General features: G+C 36.3%; 1 protein-coding gene across 6 annotated transcripts in view; it reads right to left on the bottom strand.

The window, feature by feature from the left end:
• Positions 1-27,569, bottom strand: part of DGKB (diacylglycerol kinase beta) — a 383,794-nt gene that overhangs the window by 77,936 nt on the left and 278,289 nt on the right. For all 6 annotated transcript variants that reach the window (XM_027877896.1, XM_027877901.1, XM_027877899.1 and 3 more), the window contains one exon: positions 2,688-2,778. In XM_027877896.1, coding sequence (XP_027733697.1) covers positions 2,688-2,778 — 91 coding nt within the window. The remainder of the gene's footprint in view (positions 1-2,687; positions 2,779-27,569) is intronic.

The following is a 27,569-nucleotide window of genomic DNA, read 5'->3' on the forward strand; positions in this document are numbered from 1 at the left end:
GTTCTGCTCCTTTTCATTTCATTGGTTTTGTTTGTTTGCTTTTTTAAAATTTCAAATAATGCAATGGTGCTGTTAAAAATAAAAGCATGCTTTTAAAACGTGGAGCGTGCCTACCTAGATCAGACAGAAAATCCATCTCCTTTAGTTCTTTTTTGCCTTCTTTTCTGGTCTCAGTCACTTTTTCTGTATTATTATTATTCATACTTTATTTATTATATCAAACATTTTCAGATCATCTCTAAGTTGAGAATATCCATATCTATGCCTGAAAAGAGCTAAGATTAAAGCTTTGCTGTGTAACCAAGGGCAATATATTGCAAGAGTGTGTGAACGTTTTAAACTCCTTTCCTTCACCCATTGATACCAGGGGGTATAGAAGGTTTACACTGGTGTGACAATGCTTTTACAGTGTTGCAGGTATGGTCCACGCTATCCCTGCTTGCACTTCATCTTCGCCTACTCTCATTAAATACCTTTCACATACCCTTCTTTTTTACTGAAGTGGAAATAAAGTGCAAGTTCTTCAAACTGTAAAATCATCAGCCTGATACATTATATTAAAAAGAAATACTTAATTTTGTCCCAGTTTGTTTGGTTGGTTTTCTCCATTTTAGTTTCTTCCCCTTTAGAACCTTTATTTCTCTTCTCAACTTCTTGGATCCCAATTTTAAAACAAAACCACATTCTGGATAACACAAGAATTGTGTCCAACTTTGTTTCTGCATTTCACACTCACACAGAAGAAAACATGTACAACATGAGTCAAGAATGTATATCAGGAAAACCAATCTTAATTAGGTTAGAAATCAAATATAGGATTGAGCAAATATTTGCACATACAACATTTGATTACGGTCTCAAAGCTCAGAGATACAAAACCTTAATCTTCCCAGGCTTTGTTAATTCAAAATTTGGCTGTATAGCAAACACATTCTTTGTGCATTTTATTGAGTGAAATATGGTCTCATACATCAAGCTCTCATTTACAGTGACATTCCCAAGTAAGGGGCAGCAGCTTAAAAACTAGATTAAAACAGTGCTACTTCCAAATGTTGATAATGTTCAAACAACCATATTGGCACGCATTGTAATTTACTGATTGTAAATAAATCTGCAAATAACTACCTCCTAACACTTCCTGCAAACTTTTGGAAACTATCTTTTTTGTTCCTAATTGTAGGGCTAAGGATAATGACTAGGATAGATAAAGTGAATATTAACAAACATGTCTCATATACTGGCAATGTAATGCTATATTGGTAATAATAGTTATTGACAAGAATTGGTAATAACTATACAACTGGAATCAGCAGCACCACAAACTCGTATACCTACTTGTTTGCTTTGGGATGTCAACATTTAATCACCCTTTCAACAGTTACAATTATATAAGTTCACATCTTCGTGTGTATCACGATATGTATGATTTTCACCAGATATTAATATTTTATTGGGAAAGCCTCCTCTTCAATTTGAATTTAATTAAAAGGTACACTTAACTTGCAGTATATTCAAATCTAATAAACCAGTAAGCATTTCTTCCAATAACTAATGAAATATTTTTCACACTATGTTTCCCCAAATTCATGTTTGTGAAGCACTGTCAGGAAGCAAAGGGGATTTTTTGGTTTTGTTTCTGGGGTTTCTGGTTGATGTTTTGTTTTGTTTTGCTTTTATCATGTTTTAATCCAACTTGCGAGGAGCATGTTTCCGCTTTAAGAAGAAACATAACAGCATAACAGGCAAGTCTGGCACTGCAGGTCTTACAGTTTCAGTCTCAGTACTCTTTGTTACTGTTCTGTTACCAGATTCATGATCCCTTCAGATCGTTTCAGACTTCACCTTTCAGGAGGCTTTGACCAGACTCTCACAGCTCTCATCATACCTCTCCAAGTGCCTCATGCTACTACACTCCATTGACATGTGCAGTTCCTCATTACTATTGGAAAGGAAGAGCACCATAATCCTCTGGAGAAATGATTTCATTATTTAACTTAAAGTCTCAAGTTTGTACCTTCACTCATTTCACATTTTTCATGTACTTATTTATAAACATCAATCCCCCAAGGAGTGTAATATAGCCACTTATTCTATCAGCCATCAAAGTGGCAGTGGTACATTATTTTAAATTCCCATTTTGTCTGTAACTAACCTGTGTCTTTTCAGTTAATGTTCAATGTATAATGGAAAGATGACCCTTTGTGTAGAGAGAAAAGCTATTTAATGAAGGGGAATGATTCAAAAAAATACATATATTCTTTAACCTTTATTCAGGAAAGTAAGTACAATTTTAGGGAATTGAGTTTTAAAGGTTATAAAATCTTGGGACCTGGAAATAATAAGATTTTTTTTTTTTTATTTTAATCCTGCAGCAGCTCTCACTCCCTCCAACAGTCTTTCATTTTTCCATCTGACCTAGCCACACTCCCTATTGATTTCTAATGCTATACTTCACCTCTTGACCTTGTCTACTGTATTAAGACTTCACTAATCATCAAACTGAACTTTGTTCCAGTGTTCAGGGCTACACTACAAATAGACATGATAAAAATAATATTTTGGAATATAGGGTCGAAAGGATGTGCACTCCTTTGCCTTGGTGGATTCAGGCACTCTGCACCCTTGTTCCCTGCATTTCAGCCAAACTAGTGACATTTCAAGGATAAAGGCAACAATTAGTTTCTTACTTCTATTTCTACAGATTCATGCAGCTTCTTACAGGTGGCTGAGAAAGTTTCCGAAGTGCCAAATTCAAAATACCAAAATTTGTTCTTCATTCTGAAACAAGAAAAAAAAAAGAAAAGAAAAAAAGAAAGATCTTATTCACTATCAATGTGTGACAAAAGTGATCATCCTGTCTTCCATGATAAGTAATGGCAAAGGCTTGGGAACATGTGACATCCCATTTTAAATAGATGAGCTCATAATTTTCAAAGCTTAAATGTTGGTGTCAAGTTGTATGATATCCCCTAAAGGGATAACAGGAATGTGTTGAACTGACAGGTTCAAATGTACCTTTGACTTTTCTTTTTCAGTGACTATAAGAATATTTTTTATCACTTAACCAGTGACATGCCTCAGAAAAATGTATCGATTTTATTTTATGCCTTACACCTACCATATGATTTCTGGTTCACAGTTAACATCTCTATCCTGCAGAGTAGTTGATGTGCAAGGGCAATCCCATCATGAGGAAGTGCTAAGACAAAAATGTAGCTTGCCTTATGTTAGATAAAAGTAAAGGTAAATGCTCATTCTGCATGATGACAGATGAGTTATTAGAAGAAAATAAAAATTCCAGATCTAATAATCTTTAGATATTTTGCAGAAGAGCTCTATTACAGAAGAGCTGTATTATCAGGTAATTCACTCATAGAGACATTTTAAATGGGCAGTGAGACCTGCATCTTGAAGATCATTAATGGTTTCTACAGGAAAATAAAACTGGATTTAATACTAGTAAATTGCTGAGTTTATCATGACAGCAGGCAGAATTTACACTTTTTTTCTTCTTAAATACATAAAGACTGCACCTCTGTTTTACCAGATTTACTGCATACTGTTAAATACAATCAGGACGCAAATAGCACCACTTCAAATAAGTATGTGTACTTTTTTTTAACTCTCATAAGTAACTATTATTTTGTAACAAAAAAAAAAACAAAAAAAAGGCTAAAAAAGAACAACAGCCAAAGACACTGAATTAGAATTCATTTATTCACACTTGGGAATCAGATATGAACTCAGTTTCTCCAATTGCATAAACTATTCTCTGACAGAGGCACAAAACAGCATGCTTGTAACTTGAAAATGACTGTCTGAATGACCTAGAAGTGCAGAAGAGTGAAACACAGATGTAGAGGACTGTGAAACATGTCAGCAAAAGTACAAACCCTACCTGCTACTTCTTTTAAATTACACATATAAGTCTACTTAGTGGTTCTTAAAGTCTACTTATGACTCTTAGAATTACAAAGTGAGAAGGGGCATTATTGTACTGGCCAGTTCCAGAAACCTGCTGGCAGAAGAGCCAGTAATTCCTGGTGCAGTATGAGGAGGGTGTAAGGATGTCCAACTTGGCAGCCTACACAGAGTGGGGAGGGAAGAATAAGGAAGTGACACATTTCTAATGAAAAAAGTTTCAGGAATTTCCAAAGTTTTTTTAAGCAGAAAATCTAAAAATGTTAGGAAACAATTTTTGAGAACCTGCTCTGGGCTAAATGGCACATTCTCAAAGGAGTTCCAACAACCAGAAAAGTTCAGGCCAGATTCAGCATCCAGATTTCACGAGTCTGTGAATGGAAGTCATCTGATGTATGTTCCTTCTATACCTGCAGATTACTTATCACACTGAAATACTGACCTGGGATCAAGTGCTCTATTTGTGTCAATGTATATGAAGAAATTTAGAATCTTTTAGTTTCCAAACAAATGTGAACCAAGTCCTGAATCTCCACTGGATCCTTTGGAAAGTCTGGATGGAGCTATTTTCCTGCTACTTTCTATACAGGGACAATGAATAATGAAAAAACTCCCAACAACAAAACCTCAATGTAAGTATTCATAAAAATTTTTTTTTAATTTTATCCTATTATTGAGTAACAAGCCTTTGCATCTTCTCCTTTGATAGCTCTTCTCCTTCGCCTTTCCTCTTGTGATTCAGTTACTCTTACCCCAAATGAAGCAATTTTCTCTTTCTTTATTGGAAAGACTGCTTTAAATTGACTCACTTATTAGCACTCTCTCTATATATAGACAAACTCTTTGATTTAAACACTTAAAATAGGCATATATTTTAGAGTCATTCAGAATATGGTGTCAAATTCAAGTACTTTCAGTTCAGCAACACAAAACTCATCATTGTCAATGCACTCAAGGATTACTAGAAAAATGTAGATCTATAAATCTAAAACTTGTAGGATCATACGACAAGATTAAGGAAATATATCAGGTGAGGTTTTGATGGGAGATGTATTTCTTGTAATTGTAATACAGCCTATAAGATTCTATTTGGCCAAAAATGTAGTCTTGTGTGCCTACGCTCCATTCTTGAGTTGACTATATCTCTGTTTTTAAACATAGAAAGACACCTTGAAAACATTTCAAGTACAAAGATAGATGTAGATACAATTAATTTTATTCTTCATTTTCAAAAGGATTTACCAACTTCCTTTTACAAGCCATGAAATAGATCAGATTCCATGGTTTTATTCAAATGTATTATATCTTTTATTGGACAGAAAATTGTATTGGAACTTTTTTTATAGATACAAACCAGAGTTGAATAAAGAAATCCAGAGAAATTATATTAAAGTTTCTATAAGCAAGACAAGTCTTATTATTCTAGTAAATACTATATTTTTTCTAATAATAAGAAAAACTCTTTAAATCTGTATCTTCCTCTTTCAAACAGGTGAAGCTCATCTTTTTATCAAGACAGCAGCAAACAGCATATGAATCCATTTAGAAGATTAATGAACTGCTCTTAAGGCCATTCTAATTTCTTTCACAATGGTATAAGTAAATTTCACAATGGTATAAGTAAAAAGCCACATTTACTGACAATTTTGCCACATTAAAACTGTAAGAAATGGAATCACAGGCTGCTGCCATCTATATTTTCTCTCACTCCTAGAGGAGCTGATGATTTCAACTTTTAATAAGACGTGACCAGAAAAAGTTGAAGTCTGTTTCACTTAAAAAAAAAAAAAAAAAGCGCTATACAGTAGCATTTTTCTTTACAACAGTGGTTTTGCTGGAATAGCAAAAGACTATTTTACAGGAAAGGTTTTTTTTTTTCCCCCACATGCTTCGAAGTGCATAGTGAAATTCTTAAACAACTTTATGTCTGAAAGTACAATATAAATAAAACCTCAATCATGATTAAAGGCTGACCTATCTCATTTTGTTATTGCATTAAAATATGTTAAAATATATAGCCTATAGATGCAGGAATGACAAAACAAAACTGTACTTTGAGAACCTAAACATATTTTATGCTGGGAGTGTTCCACATCTTCAAGTACGGGTCAGTTTTCTTTTAAGTGGAATGATCTTCCCTAACAGGGATGAAAAAAATTCTCAAGACAGTATAGAGAGGCAAACATTGCAATTTCTTACAGCATTTCTATACTGTGGATAAAAATCAGAAACTTAGATACGTTTCTTGAAAAAGATCAGACTAATATTTGGTAATCAAGGCAAAATAATCAAAATAGTCTGTGATACAGGTTTGCTCCACTATCAGTTAATCAGAAACCCCCCTACTGCTAAAACTATTTTATATAACCTTTCTGATTAAGCAATTACAAGGCATGTCATTGAAAAATTGTCCTGTATCTAAATATGGAAATAGTAAATACTTTATTCAACACCTGAAGAGCATCTATACTTCATTGCAGTATGCACACTCGGTCAGAACATGCATAACAATAGAGCAGTTATAGGCTGCGAATAAAAGGTCATGACAATAAAAAGAGGAGTACCTTAAACTTAAATAAAAAATTCATATCCTGACATCAAGGGTTGAAGCAAGAGCTTATTATTACATTTTTAAGTTTGTCACACTTTCTACCACATCCTACTTACATTTCTTATATTTACTATTTATATTTATTTTATGTATTTCCACTTTAATTGTGCAGTGTCAAGCGTCAATGACTTCAGCTTAAAAATTCTACATCAGAAAATTTCCGACTGTAATTTTTACAAAATTTCAGCTCAAATACTTTGGCCATTTTTGAAAATGACTGGAGAAAAATATCTATATTTGCTTATATTAAGTGTGCTTGATAACATACACTTTGAACTGTTTTAATACAGCTACACTTTCTGAGAAGAGATTTTAAATTTAGCATAAGGATGGCCTTGCATCAAGAATATGTCTCTAGCCATCTGCATGAAAATATATACAGAATTTAACTGTATTATGACCACTTGGAAATAAGAGTCTGGGAAAGCTTTATTTTCAATATTCTCATATGGCAGTAAAACAACTAATTTTTGTCTCTAGTTCTGTTAACTTGTATCTTTTAGCTATATTAAATATAGAGATTTTTTACCCATGACAGTACTAGAATTCTTCATTCTTCCTTTCCCAGAACATAATCTCTAAGCACTGCCTTCTGAAAACATTTTTTTAAAAGCTATTCCAATTTGTTGCAGAAATACTGTCTCTCTGTCAGTGAGTGTCAAGAGCTGATCTCAATCTATATCATAAAGTCATAGCTCCCATTCTAAGAGCAGCATTCATGAACAACAACGTACAGAATGTAATGAACTTAAAAACGAAAATAATTCTATGGCAGGAAAAAAAAAAGACTAGGAAAGAAGCCACATAGAGTGGGTGCTTATCATTTAATCCACTATATGTCTGGAAGGTGCTCAGAGCCTTAGATTCAGGCTATGTACTTAAAAGGAACAGGTCTCTCTACCTCCCTTTTCTCCCTTTTCTTCCTTGTTCACTCTTTTGTCTTCCGCTCCAAGCAAATGTGGAACAACATGTAGAACCACCTCTGCAGGGAACCAAAAATACCAGAAAAGTGTGCTGAAATGGAGGTGCATTTCCACAGAGGAGAAACTGTGTGCAGTACAAGAGAAAAAAGGGACTGACAAGTATATATGAAAAAAGAGCAGATTATCATCAGGGAAAATAGAGGAATCAAGTAAGATAAGAATGAGGAAAAGATAGGAACCTAATTTCAAAATGCATTGAAGTTCTGCAAAGCTGAAAAAAGTATGAAGATAAAATACAGAAGGGAAGAAAACTAAATAATCCTAAAAGGAGATCCAAGTAAAAACACATATTTCTTAGGTCTGAAAATGCAGATAATAAGGTCTAAAAATGAAACTAGGAGTATAGGAAATGCCATGCTGGGCAAAAAAAGCTGAACATCTGTTCCGATGTTCTGTCACTGACAGTGGTTAGTACCAGAGACTTTGGAGAATAGGGTAAAACTCCATGTAGTGTACAGCTGGGAATAATCTAGCTCTATGGAAGGTTTATTATTATTTATGATTCTATCAAATTCAAAGAGGCTACATTTAGAGGAAACATAAAGAAGAATTCTTTTATGATGAAGGCAGTGAGACACTAGAACAGGATGCACAGAGAAGTTGTGGATGCCCCATTACGGGAAGCATTCAAGACCAGGTTAGATGATGTTTTAAGCAATGTGGTCTAGTGAAAGGTGTCCCTGACCATGGCAGAGGGGTTGAATCTAGATGATATTTAAAGATCCCTTTCAACCCAAACCATTCTATGATTTTAATTCAGAGAGTTTGTGGCCACTTACATCATAAAGCAACATGAAAATGGTATGTATGGGAAAAATAAAAGTCTGTCTGGGAAAAATAAGTATACTACGGCTTGTTTGAAATTTCTGCTTTTGATTTAATGACTCCCAGTCTGTAAGACATACATTCAAGAGCACGTGATAGATACTCTTTGCTGGATTAAGAACTGGCCGGATGGCCAGGCCTAGACAGTGGTGCTGAATGGTGCTGCATTCAGTTGGCATATGGTCATTAGTGGTGTCCCCAGCGGTAAATGCTGGGCCCAGTCCTGTTTCATATCTTTACTGATGATCCAGATGAGGGGATTGAGTCTATTAGCAAATTTGCAGATGACACCAAGTTGGGAGGGGGTGATCAGAAAAAATAAAGCTGCGTCAGAGTAGTCTTTTAGGCGTCGGCAGGGGGGAAGTGCTAGTCTGCTGGAGGGTAGGAAGCCTCTGCAGAGAGACCTGGACAGGTTGGATAGATGGGCCAAATCCAGTGGTATGAGGTTCAATAAAACAAGTGCCGGGTCCTGCACTTTGGTCACAACAACCCCACACAGTGCCACAGGCTTGGGAAGAACAGCTGGAAAGCAACCCAGCTGAAAAGACCTGGGGGTGCTGATTGACATGAGCCAGCAGTGTGCCCAGGTGGCCAAGAATGCCAGTGGCATCCTGGCCTGTATCAGGAACAGTGTGGCCAGCAGTACCAGGGAAGTGATTCCTCCCCTGTACTTGGCACTGGTGAGGTCTCACCATGAATACTGTGTCCAGTTTTGGGCCCCTCCCTACAGGAAAGATATTGAGGTGCTGGAGTGAGTCCAGAGAAAGGCAACAGGGCTGCTGAAGAGTCTGGAGCACAAGTCCTATGAGGAGTAGCTGAGAGAGCTGGGGTTGTTTAGCCTGGAGAAGAGGAGGCTCAGGGTGACCTTATCACTCTCTATAACCACCTTTTAGGTGGGGGTCAGCCTGTTCTCCCAGACAACCAGTGACAGGACAAGGGGACAGTCTTAAGCTGTTCCAGGGACAGTTTAGGTTGGGCATTAGGAACAATTTCTTCACCAAAAGGGTGATTAGACATTGTAATGGGGTGCCCAGGGAGGTGGTGGAGTCACTGTGCCTGAGGTGTTTAAGGAGTTACCAGATATGGCATAGTGCCATAGTCTAGTTGATGCATTGGTGTTTGATTTTAAGTTGGACTTCATGATTTCAGAGGTCTTTTCCAACCTAACTGATCCTGTCATTCTGCAAAGTAAAAATTTACAGCATATTATATGTTGCAGAGATTGTACTTTGTATTTCTAGTAATAAAAATAGGTGGATACATTGGATTTTATCTAATTAAATAAAATATCTGATAAAATAAAACTTCAGTTGATAAATATTTTAATGCAGTGTACATTCAATATAAAGAATATTTTTATCAAGTCTCACAGAAGTTTTAAACAGAAAACATATTTTCCATCTTTTCTTACAGTTCATAAATCTATTATCTAGGTAATTTTATACTTAGGTAAAATGATTTCATCGCAGCACATAATATATATTAATAAGAATGTATGACTTTTTCTAATGTTCTTCTTTTCTTTCTACTTCTGTCTTAACAATCATATAATTCCTGTTCTCCTTTGTAATGAATCATATGCAAAGGTAAGGAAATAGCCAGTGGAGATGCACATCCATAAGAGATTTATGTGTGACTGGTATGATTTTAATAGAGACATCTTTGTCAATTCTTTCTTTTTCTTTTTTCCATTACCAACTGTACTTCTGGAAAATCTAAGTGTTAATCTCCTATGGCACAAAGCATAAGCAGAGATTGTATAGATAAGTGAAGAAAAGTTAAAATCCTGATAGAACACTTCCAGTTTTACACAAAAAATAAAATTTTCATATTACCATAAAATGATACCACCCATAGTTGAAAACCTACCTCATAAATGCTTATAACACCAAGTAACACTGTGAGATCATTCTCCCTGACATTTATTAGTTCTGCTGCTGCAATGCTGCATTTGACTCCATTTTTCTCTCATGCTTTAAACATAGTTTTGCACTGTAACAACTGTATCGTTCTGAACGGGGTTGTGCTGCAATCTCTGCTGCCTGCCTGCCTGCCTCCCTTGTCCAGCTCTCTGCCCAATTTTCTCAAAACTGTCTGCAGTTCATTGCATTCTGTAACTCCCATCCTTTCCCCTTGCCCTTTCAGTTCTAGTCTTGCTCTCAGCTATGTTCTCACATCTGGCTGAGAATCCACTCCTAGACACCTTGCAAAAGGGCCTTGCAACTTAGTGACTGAGGTATAAAAATATAGATGACATTTAATGTGGATAAATTTAAAGTGATGCGTAGAGGAAAATAAAAAATAATTCTAATTTTACAAAGAGTGATTAGTTCTCAAGGACAAAGTCTTGGGCTTACAAATAGCTGAATGAAGTTTTCCTCTCCTTGAAGGGAATAATGTGGAGGGGGACAGAGGAAATCACTTCTTATCTCAGGCTAAACTATCCATTTGGATTAAAATATTTGTACAGACAGTCCAGCTATCAATACCAGTTCACACACTCAAGCCAGGTGCTGATGTTCTCAAACATCATCTGTTTTCTGTATATTTGCAGCCAAAAGTTGCAAAGAGGTGACATGAATTCAACTGAAAGTGATCCCTTCGCCAGGGTAACCAGAACAAAAACAAGAGCAACACCAGGTTAATAGTCATATCCATAAGCCACAATCTTCACTTATTAGCTATGAAACCTGTTCTTGTTGCATTAGCCACGACGCCTTTCTTACACACCCTCCTTACATTACAGATTCCAACAGAGACAAGCCTACTACTAACATCTATACAGAGGAGAACCTTATCCTAAAATATAAGTAAAAATGCCCATATTGAAATATAAACAACATACACCAAAATGTTAAGGTCTTTGGAATACATGCTAGGTGCTATAATGCAGGAGGAGCTCATGATTTTTGAGATGTGCCTTAGGTCGTATCTGTTTTGTGCCAACATGCAACAGGATATTCATGAAGAAAAAAGAAAAATATTACTCCCAAGTTACAGAAAAGTAGTATACTCAACTGAGACAAATTACTGGTTAACCTACAGCACCTGATATAAAACCTAGCTATTATAAAACAATGTGATACCTGACTGACATAGTTTACAAGATATTTTTCCATCTAAGAGGGTACTGTTTCTAATCTGTGATAGCAACATCTCTTAAATAAGGAATTCTGATGCTTGCTTTAGAATAAAGTTTAACAAATTTATTAGTAAGACCAAAGAAACACAGTTTAGTTTCTCAAAATACTTACTAAAAAAGTGTCCTCATTATATCTGTGATTTAATCTGTCATTTTGCTCCACTAAAAGAACATCCCTGTTACACTTCTTGAATCCTTCGTGTCCATTCACTATCATGAAGATTTCTGCTCTTAACATTTAACTTTTTTTTATCCTCATATTTCTCCTCAGTTTCTTTCTCAAATTCCACAGCCTTGGGAGCAGATGCTGAGGCACCAATGACTCATTAATCTCAAGAGGTTTTTTATCATATATAAAATAAAGTCTATAAACAGTTCCACATTTACCAGCTTCGATCATACTCAAGAGCCAATGAAGCAATGAAGCTCTTTAAAAAAAAAAAAAAAAGCAAAAAGCCCTCTCCATATATGGTACAATAGATCTACTATCTCAGAGCAAGGACACGGACCTCCTCATCTCATCTCTAAATTATGTCAAACAAATAGAAAAAATTTCCCTTCCCTTACCTACTAATACAGATATGTAAAAGCAGACATGACACTGAGTAGTACTTATATTAATTAGACCAATATTAAGACAGTTCAGAGGTTCAGGGACAGGTTTGAAGGAGCAACTCCTTATTGGCTGCTTCACATGTACAACTGTAGCTTTGTTTCAGAAAACAAATAAACAGATCAGTTTTGTTTACCTGTAAATTTGGTGATGATATGTAATTAAATAATATTTTTCTCTACCCAGTATTTTAGCTCTCACTGAAAAACTGAAGTATCTTCATACTGCTATTCAATTCCCACCAAATAAATTCCCACCATTCCGTTAAAATGCTTGAAACACTATGCTTTATACCATTCCCAAGTAAGACATAATGAGAAGATAAGGTGAAAAGAAAAAAAAAGCTCTTCTGTGAACACACAGGAGAAACATCAGTCTCTGTAGGAAAAAATATCTGACTGAATCTTTTTTCCTTAGTTTCCCTCCATAAATATTTAAGCCTGACAGAACTGGGAACAGACTTTGCCTGTCTGACTGGGATTCAGAGGACTTTAAACTTTCTTTTTCTACTGAAAGAGCTGAGTTGAGGAAGCCTCACCCTTTTGAAGTTTCATTTTCTCCTGATTCTATCCCTTCAAGAAGACCACTTCTAAGAATGAGGTGGCTTTCCTTGGATTAAACTTAACACCACACTTCAGCATGCCAATGCATTTGTCTACCTGGGAAGCTACCTGATAGCTGCATTCCTATTCAAGGAAAAAAAACCTCATCTACTCAATGGAACTGAAGGTGTGACTCACCAGGCCTGAGTAAGCAGAAGTGCTCTCCAGGCTTCACTGAGAGAAATAAATGGTTCTCTACTGACTACAATGAAAGCGATGACACCTAGTTCATATGTATGCAGGCACTTTTGAGTCCTACACTAAGCTGTATAATCACAAACTGAAAATCTGTCTTGTTTCAAAATGCTTTGCCTAGATAGAAGACTGTCCTTCCCCCAAATCCTTCAAGATAAATGAAGTCTCATTATATTTTCTCATTTTACCAGCTAAAAAAGAATTTACAAAATATATCCTTGCAAGTATTTAGGTAGGACAATGCATCTAAGCACCCTTATACCTAGGGCTTTTATTGACTTAGAACCACAGACAAACTCAAGGTCTGAACCCAGTCCACCTATGTTCCCTGTAGCACCTTAAATGCAAAAGAACTATAGAATCATAGAATCAGCTGGGTTGGAAAAGACCTCTAAGATCATCTAGTCCAACCCTTGATCCAATACTGCTGTGGTTACTAGACTATGGCACTAAGGGCAACATCCAATCTCACCTTAAAAACCTCAAGGGACGGTCAATCCACCACTTCCCTGGGCAGCCCATTCCAATGTCTGAATACTCTCTCTGTAAAAAATTTCTTCCTAATATCCAACCTAAACCTCCCCTGGCACAGCTCAAGACTGTGCCCTCTTGTTCTACTTCTGGTTGCCTGGGAGAAGAGATTGATGCCCACCTGGCAACTCCTTTCCAGGAGTTGTAGAGAGTGATGAGGTCTCCCCTGAGCCTCCTCTTCTCCAGGCTAAACAAGCCCAGCTCCCTCAGCCTCTCCTCACAGGACTTGTGCTCAAGTCTCTTCACCAGTCTGTTTGCTCTTCTCTGGACCTGCTCCAGTATCTCATTGTCATTCCAGAACTGGACACAGCACTCCAGGTGGGGCCTCACAAGCGCTGAGTACAGGGGAAGAATCACTGCCCTGGTCCTGCTGGCCACACTGTTTTCCTGATCCAAGCCAGGATGCCATTGGCCTTCTTGGCCACCTGGGCACACTGCTGGCTCACATTCAGCTTCTTGTCAATCCAAACTCCCAGGTCCCTTTCTGCCTGGCTGCTCTCCAGCCACTCTGTGCCCAGCCTGTAGCGCTGCAGGGGGTTGTTGTGGCCAAAGTGCAGGACCCGGCACTTGGCCTTGTTGAACCTCATCCCGTTGGAATCAGCCCAACTCCAGCTTGTCCAGGTCCCTCTGAAGAGCCCTCCTGCCTTCCAGCAGATCAACACTCCAACTCCAACTTGGTGTCATCTTCAAATTTGCTAATGGTACACTCAATCCCCTCACTCAGATCACCAGTAAAGATATTAAACTGTCCCACTTAATGCATGGACACTCTGCTACCTGCTTTCCTACAGAAGGGTTACAGCACAGCTTCCATCTCTCAGGTGCAGATCATTCAGGAGAGAACAGGCAGGTAAAATATGGGGCAAGCTTTACTCTCTTTGTGAAATGAAAGTTCATAATTGCTAAATAACAGTACATTCTATTTTGTAGTCTAGGATGGGATGAGTGTTGCTTTTAAAAGGCCACTGATTTTCTTAAAACCTGAAAATATTACAGTTAATGTTGTATTTGTGAGTCTATATTTTTCGAAAACTTTTTTCCCCTGAAGACTGAACGCAGTCATCAGCTGTGGTTAAAAATGCTGTTCTGTAAATGTGCAGAGACTTCAGAATACATTTTTAGTGTGACAGAAGGCCTTTACTTAGTAGAAACGAGGATTTAGCATTGAAAATGCACATAGAAGCTGTATAAATAATAAATTCTACTACTATAATTACTACCATCTTACCCTTCAAAATAAAAATTTAGAAAGAGTAAAGCTAGGAAGAGTATAGTGGTTTTGCTCCTATGTACAAAGCTATGTGACCAAGGACATTCCTCTAAAAAATCTTGTTGGATTATCAACAAATAACAGTCATATACTAAGCATGTCATTGTTTCACTTATTAGATGGCTGTAGTGAGAGCACTTATTCTTTAATCCCTGTGCTCCATTAAAATTCAAAATACATACAAACAAGAAGAAATTGATTATTTTTTCAAAAGCATACTTAAAGTAAACCTGTAAAACGGTTCCCTGTCTTTTATGGAATATGCTTGCGATCATATACATTTCACTTTGGAGAAGTCTATATAGCCCCTTCATATAGGAATATACACAAAGATCATTTTAAGAAGTCTCCCTTTCTAATTTTTTGATAATCATATGCTACAGGAATTGTAAATTTAGTACCAATGTCTGGTAGTATTCTTTTCTGCAGCCAGAGAATCGGTGAGGAATCAACCTTTATGGGTGATAATTCTAAACTATCAAGCCTAGTAATTAGACCCATGCTTCTGCCTAAATTTTATTTGTCTAGTTCAGTGCCTTCAGTTTTACTTCTTATACTAAAGCTCCATATTGCATTTCTAATCATTACTTCACCCCAGCTTTTTAAAAGCTCTTGAAGCTCCATGTTACCAGCTGTTGTTTTCTTTCTAAATGTATTCCTCTTGCAAGGAAAAAAAACAAACCAAAAAAACCTCCACCACCCCCACCACCCCTCAGATTTAGATTTCTTATTCTCATCTTTACTCGCTGCTTTTCAGCTCCTGAAATTAATGGAAACAATTATTCTTTGCTGTAAAGTCAGAAATACTTTAGGACTTCATGAGGAAATCAAACATGGGGAATGAGGATACTGTCATTTGGAAATGTTTATCTATTTCTTCAAATTTGCAGAATTTGGACTCTAATTCATAATTTTAGGTGATATAATAGTTTTCTAAGTGATCTAAACTAAGCCAAATTAACCAACCCTTAAATGAAATTTAAAATACATGGTCTCTAATTTGTTCCAAATATTCCATAGATTAAATTTAAAAAGTAACAACAACAAAAAACCCTGTCAAAACAAACAGACAAAGCTTATATTAAACAGGTATTTTTTTGTATCTTCATCTTATTTGATATGCAGAAAATATCAGCTGCACAGCTTTTGTTAACATCCATGCACAGATGAACTGTAAATACTCAGTAAGGAAATACAAATTATCAGCAAATAAAATGCTGCATCACAGTGCTGCATCACCATAGTTACTTGAGAACTGCAGGTAACACTTATACTGACACTTGTATAAAGTTCACAGAAGTTAGTTTGAAGGCTTCGTTTTCTTTTAAAAAACCAAATCTTTAGAGTGTATTAAAGCCTATAAGCCTACCATCTAAAACAGGTCTGCAGAATCTGTTCTGCCATAAACTTTCTAAGGGTGAAGAAAAGTAATAAGAACCATAAAATATAGGTCTACAATATTTGTCTGAGAAAGGGTAAAGGAACTTTTTCAAACCTTAACAAAAAAAACACTTCTAGAAACCATGTATGAAGCAGTCTCTAAAATTTTCTGCTTGGGACTTCACAAAAGCATGTACTACATTTTTACTAAGTTAAAACTTAGTGTGCTGACTACAAAAGACATACTTTAAAGAAATCCAGGGTGTACCAAACTTTTTCAGTTTTTCAGAACACACTCGAATCCACTATTTTTTATTTTAATGTAGACTGCAGAACTGGAACGAATTATACACCAAAATTCTTAGTTTTTCTGTAGTTCCTCTGCATCAGTCTACAAGCTCCAAGAGGCAGTAAACATTATTATTGTTGCACGATTTCAAACAAAGTCCTAGTGACTCTTACCTTAGAGTAATGCAATTTTTGTTGTTTAGGGTCTTTCCCACAGAATGGGAAAATACATGAATATTTCTTCTTCTCATCAGTTTTCAGCTGTGTAGCACGGTGTCAAGGCCAAATCAAATGTCTCTTTGGAGGATTTAACTGGTAGAAGAGGTGGCATAAGACAAATGTAGGATTTGAAATATAACTTTCAGATTTAAAAGATGCATATTTGCACATTCTGGTGGGATCCCTGGAGCTGACTGTAACTCTGCTTTTCAGGTGACAGGTACAGGTTTCTGTGTTAAGATATAAGCAACATATTAACCAAGTCTGCCTTCAGAGATGGAGTTGGGGAGGAGGGAAAAAGCTAAGCCTGTTTAGTGAAAACAGTGCTGTTTCCAATAAACAGAGACTATTATGTTAAGGCAGAACTGTGCAATGCTTTCTGAGAAGAGGTCTTATCTTTGCAAGCAGACTTAAAAAAAATATTCCTGCAGAATTTTTTCTAAGTAGTAATTGTAGACTACGTGTTGGTAATTGTGTAAAATTGTTGCTTTATCTCCAAGTAGTAATATTACTAACATGTCAGCTCTGCTCTTGTAAGTTTCATGAGAACATGCCAAAGAATGATTTTGGCACCACATTTTTTTACATATACAGCCCTAATACACCTGACAGTCATTTGTATAAATGTACGGCTTTTCCCAGACAGGATATTTCTAGGAAATAGCAATAATATTATTTTTTTTATTTAGCTGTATCTCATTATCTAGTATTATGCTCAGAAACATTTCTTAAAGCTTGCCTAATTTTGAATATACTATGTTCCAACATCTTAGCTTGCTTTTTCTCTAAGTTGTTCCTTACAGCTAGATATTGCTGTGAGTATGAAGTATCATGGGCAATTGTCACATGATAAATTACTGTTTTCATCCAATCAAATATTAAATCTGCTCACTACTGACCTTGAGCACCACTTACACTCACAGAGCCATGGACCTTTTCTAAGTCATCAGGGTACAGCTGGCACAAATTCAGACGAGCAATCAGATTCATGCCCGTTTGCAAAAGTTAAGTCTCTTAAAAGCGCTGTGTCTCACAGAGCACAACCAGAGGCTTGACCACTTTTGAAAAGGTGTCCAACACCTGACTGTTCCTATCAAGGAGTATTACCTGCTCATATTGATTTGCAGCAAAGTATTTCTCAGTAAGCATTTCCACTTAACATTTACTCTCATGGAACCTGTGTAGTGGGAGATATTTACGAGTTGCTTTCAGCTTAAAAATAAATCACCTCTAATTCCTCTAAGCGAAATCAATCAAAAGTCTTTAAAAAATGGACTGGTTGTTTGGTCGATTCTGGCAGAAAAGTAAACAGCACTTCAGCTTTTCTCCACCATTAAGGTCTAAATGGCCTAGAAAGTAAATCAATATCTCCAGTCAGCCTTCTGGCTATTGTTTAGCCAGTAGATATGGATTTTCTCTAGCTTACTGCACTCCTTTGGGACTAACCTGTAATCCTCAGAGAGTAATAATAAGTTCATTATCTAGTTCAGCTCTCTGTTGTACATTTAAATGGACCACATCCATCAGCAGCACTTGTTAAAGTTAAAGGACTATGACATCCCATTCAACCTATTTCACAATGAAATACTTGCAATACCTGATGGAGAAAACTATTGTAAAAACCTTATTTGCTGTCAGGTTATTAAAAATGAAATATCACAAATGAGGTAAACAGTAAATAAGGATTTTTCCTTATGTAACATTGTTTCTTTGTTAATGAGTTAAATTGTGGTGAAGTTTATTTCTGTCATACATCATGAAATCCTTCATTATTCATATCAACTCGTTTCAAATATTTCTGGTTAAATACCACTACAAAGCAGGCAGCTGTCAGAACCAATCAGTACTTTTTTTTTTCATTCCTGAGCTTCCAGATGTTTGCTGGACTAAAATGATTTCTCTTCCCTCTACCTGGAGTGCACAAGAAAACTCTCTCATTTTTAAACACTGAAGTTTTAAAAGGCACTACTCTCAGATCACAGAACCTATGCTCTACTCTCAGCTAGAAAGACTTACAGTCTCTGATCTGAGCGCTCTATTTTATTGCATACACACATTTTCTCTGATAAAGGTATACAGTCTATCACAGCATGACAAATAAAACATTAATTTTACAGCTTTTACACTGAACATTTTTAAAAAATACAAACTAGCAACTATTCTCTAGATGATCTGAGTATTAAAAAAAAACCCACTCAATACTTACTAGTTGCTGTGACTAGATCCATACTGTAAATTATGCACATGAAGACTGCTGCCTGCTGGGGAATGTGCTGCATTTTATCTACAGCCTCACACTCAGCCCTCAGATGGGTTATACAGATATACATAAGAGTCACAGCCACAACTGTCACCCTGCCACAGCTTCTTTTCTCTAATTCAACAACTATTAGGAAGAATTAAAAAGGAAAAGGATGGGGGCTATGGCTCTATTCAGGCAAGTGGTTTGAAGAGCAATAGTTCCTATAATAAGTAACCATTCTTTTTTTTTTTTTCTTTCAGAATTGCCTATCCGGATTGCAACCACATTTAGTTGAGTGACAGTCTTCAAATCAAAAGGAGAGCTGACATAGTCCTAAATAAAGATTAAAGAACTGATCCTTAAGGAACTGATCCTTAAAATGGATCTTCTAAATTCAGAGGTTAAGTCCAAACAGCAATGCTGTACAGAAGTTAAAATAGAACTTCATGACAGCGGCAATTCCCAAGATGCAGCTTTGGTCTCTGAAGAGCTACTGTTGGTACTGGGATCACCACTAGGTGACAGCTGGAGAGCACCCAGACTTCCCCCCTTATGTTCTCTCTAACGACTCTGCTCTGTTCTAAAGCAATTCACTTGGTTTGGTGATGTTTTTTTTGGATCACTCCACACAGCACTATAATGAAAATCAATAGAACTTAAGTTCCTAAGTACATCTCACTTTGAAAATATCTATTAATATTGTGTGAAATAATGCTTATACACCCTAAAAATGGAGCCTTGAGGTATTCTGAATGTCACTAATCTTTGGCAGAGAGTAAGGCCTGGTAGAAAGACAAGTCAAAGAGATCAAAGCCATAGAATGGAGTGCCTGAAATAGCATCCCAAAAGGTGTCCTTCCAAAATTCTTCAAAAATGTTGGTTCTTGTCCTTACTCTTTTAGTATGCAAGATGTAAATCAAAAATAAATGTCTCCTCTAGCTTTTCATAGGACTTCGGGGTCCACATTATCCCCAAGTGATGCAATTGATATTCTAGGAAGGGATATTTGTTTGCTTTTGATATTATTTTAGTGGGATTCTGTTCCCCTCATTATGTTTGTTCTCAGGGAACTGTAGTGGCACTGACTTGTGAGTCAATTCTTTCACCAGCTCATTATGTCTACTGATGAGTATGTGTAGTCTTCATTCCTAGATCAAATCTACCTACTTGTAGCTTCTGTGCCTTCTAATACTTTATCTACTAAAATAAACAAACTTTTGCAATTTTTAAAAATAAATAGCATCTCATACTTCCTATGATGATCTCAGAATTCAAATCTTCTCCTTTTTATGATGAATATTCAACTGTTTTGCAGCTTTTTCCCAGCTTTTAACAATTTTTGCAGCTATTTCAGAAACTTTTGTAAATTTCAACATTCTTTTAAAAGACTGGACACTAGAATTAGATGAAACCACAGCAGTGTTCTCATGAACACCATCTGAATTACAAAGAATGACTCCCCTACATATAAGTCTCATTCCCTTGCTCATAAAGCCAAAGCCTTTATCTCCTCTTCAAGCCACATAAACACTCTCAGAAGTTCCTGTTCAACTCATTACCAGGTACAAACTACCTAGGCCTTTCCAGAGTTAGTGTTCTCTGAAATGAAAGTTCATCATTCTCCACATATGACCTACAGTTGTATTTTCCAGATATTTGACCCACCCCATTTCTATTTTAAGAACAATTAATCTAGACAACTGTTATTGACATTCTGAAGTATTACTTAACATCCAATTTTTATAAGAAAAAACTTTGCTATCAATGTTTTCTTAAAGTTCTCTGACATTCCACTGTAAGAAATAACTGCTTAAGTCTGTACAAATATTTTGGGTATAAAAATGTATAATAGTAATTATACCTATGGATTAGCCTGTGTAGACTGTGCACTTATTTTGCATAACATGCTTATAAGAAAGTACCAGAAACAAAATATACTTAAAATTAATTTTGGTTTTCATGTACCACATTATAGACTCCTTCCAGACAACATACTTTTAATCTTCTGTTACCTTAAAAAGTGCTGAAACCTAGATGCTGTTAAGAACCTTTAAGATATTTCTTTGATATAATATCTTCTGTGTTCATCTTTGTATCTTTATCTCATTCCTATTTAGCACTAGTTTTGTGCAGGAGCTAAATCCTCTTCACAATCTGCATAATTTGATAATTAGTTTAGGCATTTGTAATACTTCCATATCCTAATAACTAGTAAGGGAACTTACACCCTAAAGTCTTATATCTAGAATGAAATCTGATCCTGCTAATTAAAAACGAAAATTCACATGTTTCAATGAGGTCAGGATCTCGGTCTTGATCTTTCAAGGTATTAGCATAATACACTCTTGAAAGTCTGATTTTAGCACTGTTCTTTCCTTTGTGTAATTCACATTTGTAAAAGGTTTTTTTTCTTTGGTTTTAGCCAAATAGCCAAAATAATAATAATAATAATAATAATAAAAAAAAATCGATTTGGTTATTTTAAAATGTGATTATACTAAGAAAATGAGCTCTACATAAACATTCTCTTATTTCTTCACTCATCTGCTCCTGCTGTCTCTCAGGTCTGCAGTAGAATGTTTTACCCAACTGCTAGGACTCAGGAAGGCAAATTCTTTACAGAGCTTTGCTGATGAGGCATCACAAGATTCCCAAAGTTACATCTTCCTAAGGGTTTAAGTAAATAATTGAATGTTCAGAGCTGATCACCATTCTCAGTTGATCCATATATGAGTGGAAGTTTTGTATTACAGGTAAAAGTGAAAGCCAAGAGTCTTATCAATGTACATAAAGCAACATGGCATCAACAGAACCAAAACATTAGAAGTGCTAAAAATTATCAGAAGCAGTCACAACTGATGAATATTGTTTCAAAGTGAGGGTAAATAGACTTTCTCTAGTGCAAAGACCTCATGAGTAGCCCAACTTCAAAACGCACCTGTTTTTCTTTGCTGCCCTTAGAGAATGTCAGAGAGTGGAATTTATTCTAAAAGTGATCAGCAGTGTGTCCCTAGACGCTGGTAGGACAGTTGTCCCTCCAGCTAGACTTGCACAACGCATCCTGACAGCCTTAAGACACCAAGGGAGATGTAGCCAGAAGTGATTATAACCATGGGGGAAAGGGACAAAAGCACCTAATCTGCAACTCCCTGGAGATGCTCTTCACTTGGGAACAGGCAGACAGCTGTTGAACTTGAGGGACTTCTTAATTTGTTAACATCGGTCTTTTGAAAAAAATTCTAAATTACATGACATGATCTTGGGAATAAGGTGCTTGTGCAGGTCATGCGGCAAGCTTTTGCTTTCGAGTGACTGAAGTTTACACAGCTTGAAATACAACACTTAGCATCGTTTCCTTTGGCATTAAGGCCTCTGCTGAATGCAGTGCAGTGTCCTGGATTCATACTCCCTCTGGGACAGCATGTGTCAAGTCTGATTGGCCGTGGGCTTCTGGCACATGAAGTTCATTTTACATTGCTTAAGTCTAATCAAAATATACATAAAGAGCTGGTAAGAAGCAATGAGAAGCAGAGGATTCAAGTCACCTCACGAGTGAAGAACAGAGCACAGGCAGTCCTACCATCAGAGAAGAAGCTCAGGACATCTGGTAAAGGCGACCAAGGTAGCTGGGGCAGGTGCGTTTGTCCCATGTGAGAAGAGGCTTAGGGGGCTGGACTTGGTTCAGCCTGGAGAGGAGGCAAGAGAGGAAATAACAGCCTGCTGGTGCCCACAGGACTGAGTCAGGCTCTTCACAATGGTGTATGACAGAAAGAAACAGAAGCCTTAAATTGAAATAAAATCTGATAGGACATATGAAATTTTTCAACAGACAGCTGAAGGAACAAGAATAGTTTGTCTAGAAAGGTTGTGCAGTCTCCATCCTCTCAGATTTCCAAGACCAGGCTGCATAAAGACCTGAGCAACCTGGTAGCCTCATAGGTGACCCTAGGATCTGGAAATGGACATGGGAGAGACCTCAAGTCCAGGATAAATGTAATGGCTCTGTGTCTAAGAGCAGAATTGAGACTCAAGAGGGTAAGGGCCTGTGTATATTCCTCTAAAAATATACACATGTGCCAGAGAGAATTCATCAGCATTAGACAAGAGTAAAAACAACTATTTATGGGAAACAGAATTACCAGGAGGTATCAATGACCTTCAACCTCTACAAGTCTTGCAACCGGGAAAACAAACAACACAAGAAACATCCAATATTACAGAAAACAATCTACTAATCAACATATTATTGATCCCTTGTTTTTGTCAAGGTCATTTAGTGTTTTAAAAAATGATCTCACCCTAAATCTTTATAGAAAAGTGGGCTAATTTGATTTACAAAGTAAAGTGCTATTAATTATGGAAGACAGTCAATAAAAAAGCTGATTCCTCTGAACAGAAGGCAGATCTTATGGCCTATGATTTATGATGATGATTATGATGGCAAAATATGTGCAGTTCTCACTATCATCTAACTTTGGTTAGCTGGAACAAAAGATTCAGATAAGATATAATTAAGCATCAATACAAAGAGCATTAGGAGGCAAACAACCTTAAGAGAAGTAAAAGTAAGAATCTGGATTAAGAACAGTATACAAAAAGAATAATATGAGCTATTATCTGCTTTCCAATGCAGAGCACAGAAACCTCTGCTTTTTAAATATCAGAGCCAGACTTCTGTCTTGCTGCTGATATTTCCTTTTGTATTACAGTCCCTAAATGTCTAAGTTACATAACCAGACATCTCAAGGGAGCACAGCACTCATCTAAAAGGATGTGCTCATTGCAAATTTTCCCATTTGGGATTATTAGTATGTCAATAAACCCTGGCAGCTTCTTTCACAACTAAGGCAAACCTTAGATTTTACTAAAAACACCTGATGGGACATAAAAATATTCAAAGGTCTGATTCCCTTTTAACAAAGGCATATTATTTAACCCTTAAGTTAAAGACTAAAACCAACATAGCAGACATTTTAATTTATAATATTTAAAATAAATATGTCATAAACCAGAAACAACAATATGCAAGATAAGCCTAGAAAGAAGAATGAGAAGAACAAAAATGATGTAAAGAGGAAAATAATTTTAAAGTCTAGAAAAACAAAGAAAATTTTAAAATTCATATGCATGTATCACAATGTATGCAGTTTTCACTTCACATTGTTTTTAGTTTGCAAAGTGAAAATGGGATAATCCACATTTAGAAACATTGTTTCAAGCCACCAAGAGAAAAATAGAGAAACAACACTAGTAATGCCAGGTATTTTCCAACTTTTTCTTATAACCACAAGATCTAAAGGATGTTTCTGTCACTGATGTAATCAAAGGGCTTCAAAAGTCAATATCCATAGCTTGCACTTTCAATATATGTGTCTTAATTCAGCCTGGATTTTGCAGCCGTTTCTTTAACATAGTTATTTATCCTGCAGAGCTTAGAGAGAAGAAAAGCCAATGTTAAAAGAACTTATCAAACTTAAACAAAATAATCTGCTTCCTTTATGCACAAGCACTTGTTTGAAGGAAGTATCACTAATGTATACTTCCAAGGCGCTGGCAAGACAGCCTTAACTAAACCTATGCCTATCACTAAAAGTTTTCATCATGTTTCCTTTGTTTTCATGTGAACAACACGGCACTTAATTTTGACAATCTGTCATTTTTCCAGCATGTTCAGAGAGCGGTCAGATAGAGCAGTACTTTTATGTTTTCGATCAAAAGCCTTACGATGCAGAACTGCTTGTCTTCTATTAGAGTCCTTGTCAAGCTCAGTGAGCTGTTCAGGCTGAGGGAGGACTATGTCATATTGTTTTAAGCTCACATGTCAGCAAAAAGAGATATAGATCTAGTGGTTTCTATCAGCATTACTGCTTGCTTGTGCATTCATATACAGCAGATATCTTTGTTTGCAAGTTGCAGTTGGATAGTGCTGTAGTGCTAGCACGAGCAATCTATAAAAGCCTCCCTTTCCAAAATAGGAAGGGGCTGCATGGCATGTCCTCCACCAGCCTGCTTTCCCAGGGTAGCTGTTTGCCCCTACAAAAACATAGGGGCAAATATGGTGTAAAATATTGACCACTCCAAACACATTAAGTTGATATAGAGTTGGCAAATCACTTCTGTAAGGTTATTCATCAGGTCTCATTTTAAAGTCTAACAGAAAGTTGTATTTTCCCATTGATTTGATTTTCTTTTCACTCTTGAGTAATTATAAGAGTATCAGATAATTTCTGAGAAATTTCCCCAAAAAATATATCTTTACGTTGTTTCAAATTTTATGAAGGTGTAACCCTAAAATAAAGTCTCTCCTTAGGAAAATTACTTTCTAAATCTCTCTCAAGGTCAAAAAAACCCCTAAACAAAACAAACAAAAAAACCCCAGACATCAAACCCACAAAACCAAAAGATATACTTTATTTTTCATAAGGAAAAAAAAAAAATTCACTCATTATAGCCTGAGCACAATAGGCACCCAGGACACCCACAAACATTACTCTATTATTACCAAGAAACCAAAAGGTATGTAGTGATTTTGCATCACTTACCTAAAAAAATACATTTTTTTTTTCTGGAAAATATGTAACCTCTTTTGGCTTTCTAGCAGAAACAAAATTATTCTGAAATTCCTACATCATTCTTTCTGGTGTTAAACCTCTGCACAGACAATATTTTAAGCTAACTTAAAAACAGAAAGATGACATAACATCTCAATTTAAATTTTTGTAAACTAGCACTCCGAAGTTACCTACCATTCTTTGATGTCTTCTTTAAGTGAAAAATAATCAATTTAATTATACAAAATTACAGAAGATATCATGTTTAAAATTAATTGATGTAACTTACATCAATCAAACTGCCATATGTTCCTAAGATCTAAGTAACTTCAACTGCACAATAGTCTGTAGTTACATCAATAGCATCTCCTGTGTATGAGCTCAATCCCATACTCAAGCCCAGACCTGCCTTGTTTCCAGACTGCTGTTCAAGTACATCCATGGGAGAGCTCAAGGGGAAGCTGTGGCTGTTGCACATTTCTGGACTCACAGATGAGTCACTCAAATGCCTGCTCAGAAGGCTTGAGATTTGACTGAATGTACAGGAATATAGAGCAGTAGTAGCATCTGTACACGACACAGTATAATCTAGCCCATGGCAGGATCTGTGCTCTACAAAGTACAACATGTATTACACAGTATAGTCTAAGATGGCAAGCTATTGCTGCCAGTGCATGTTAGTTCCTTAGGACTGGATGGTAAAACTGCATGCACATTAGGGTTGTCTGATACATCATTTGGCCTGCTACCATGTCCTCAAATCACACCAGAAGTTTGAAGTCCAGTTTGAAGTTTGAAATCTGCTCAGCTGTGCTCTGCATCCCACATGCTGGAAACATTTCCCGACTACATAAAAATACAACTTTCAAAGGAATGCCCTGATTTTGAAGAGAGCTGTCTTACAGAGATCAGGTAGGCTTATTTAAAGTTATTTATGAGCATAAGTTTAAGAACTTACTTTTCAAAATCAAAGTGCAACTGACTAGATGGTCACAGCATCAAAAAGATTCAAATTTTTATGAGAATATTTTTGTTGTCATTCTTACTACTCCTACAGCAACGAGAAACCTCTGTCATGGAACAGGACATAACCATGTTAGAAACACAAAACAAAAAGATGGTCTGTGAATTAGAAACCCCTTACACTTAATGGAAATGTAGGTTTGGGGTTTTTTTCCACATTATTGATCAGATAATAGGCTTCTCTGGAAGGATAGAAGATTTCTGAGAGAATGCCAATGTTATTATTTCTTATATAATGGTGTTTTCCAATTTGGAACAGTGGTATTGCCAACTCTAATATTAAAAAATCATGTATTGGGCCTCAAAAAGCATGACATTGGGAAAAAATATATTTAAGTGTTTTATATTTGTCCTTTGCTATTTTGCCTAAGGGAGATTCAAACCATAACATTAAAATGTTCTCTACCACAATAAAGACAAAACCCTACATTTGCAACTGAAAGTAAGCTTTTCTGATAAGGAATTTAGGACTGAGACCAGAAATACTCAAACACACCAGCATTTTTTATTAAAAAATCAATACTATTTGCCAACACTGGAAACAAAAAGCCTGTGTTCCATGAATCACTTGTAACTCAAGGACAGCCTCATAAAGTCCTTTGCATAGATACCAAAATTCATATCAAAAAAATGGAACACCAAGGACTCAGAATGAGAACAGTATTACAGTGTCCTACTTGAGAGGGTAGTACTCTCCTTCAATTTGCATTTATTTCACATTTATTTCTCAATTCATTTTTAAATGGTTAGAGATTATTTTATGACCGAACTTGTTTAGAAAGGAGATTTAGGAAGCCAAGGCGAAGGAGGCACAGGAAGATTAGAAAAAGTAAGATGTGGCATGTGGACAGATTCCAGTCAGTTACTACAGTGACAAAAACATGCCAAAGAGATGGTATTTCTTTTTACTGTCAGGGATTAGGTTGTGGCATAGCAAGTCAAGACAAAAGCCAATATTAGTTTTCTGTGCCTCATGCCTAGGAACACAGAGGAATGTGTTTCATTATTTGCCTAAATTACCCATGAAATACAACCTACAGTTCTTTAACATCAATGCCAAATATCCCAGAGAGGGAACACACTTGGGACATCAGCCAAACAACCCAGCATTTTAACTAAAAACAATCTATGGTCACAACCATACAGGATGAAAGCTTAACTTACCCCAGTGGC

Source organism: Empidonax traillii, unplaced genomic scaffold (assembly GCF_003031625.1).
Source record: "Empidonax traillii isolate 1590-97213 ecotype Southwest subspecies unplaced genomic scaffold, ASM303162v1 scaffold35:size4298261, whole genome shotgun sequence".
Taxonomy (NCBI): Eukaryota; Metazoa; Chordata; class Aves; order Passeriformes; family Tyrannidae; genus Empidonax; species Empidonax traillii.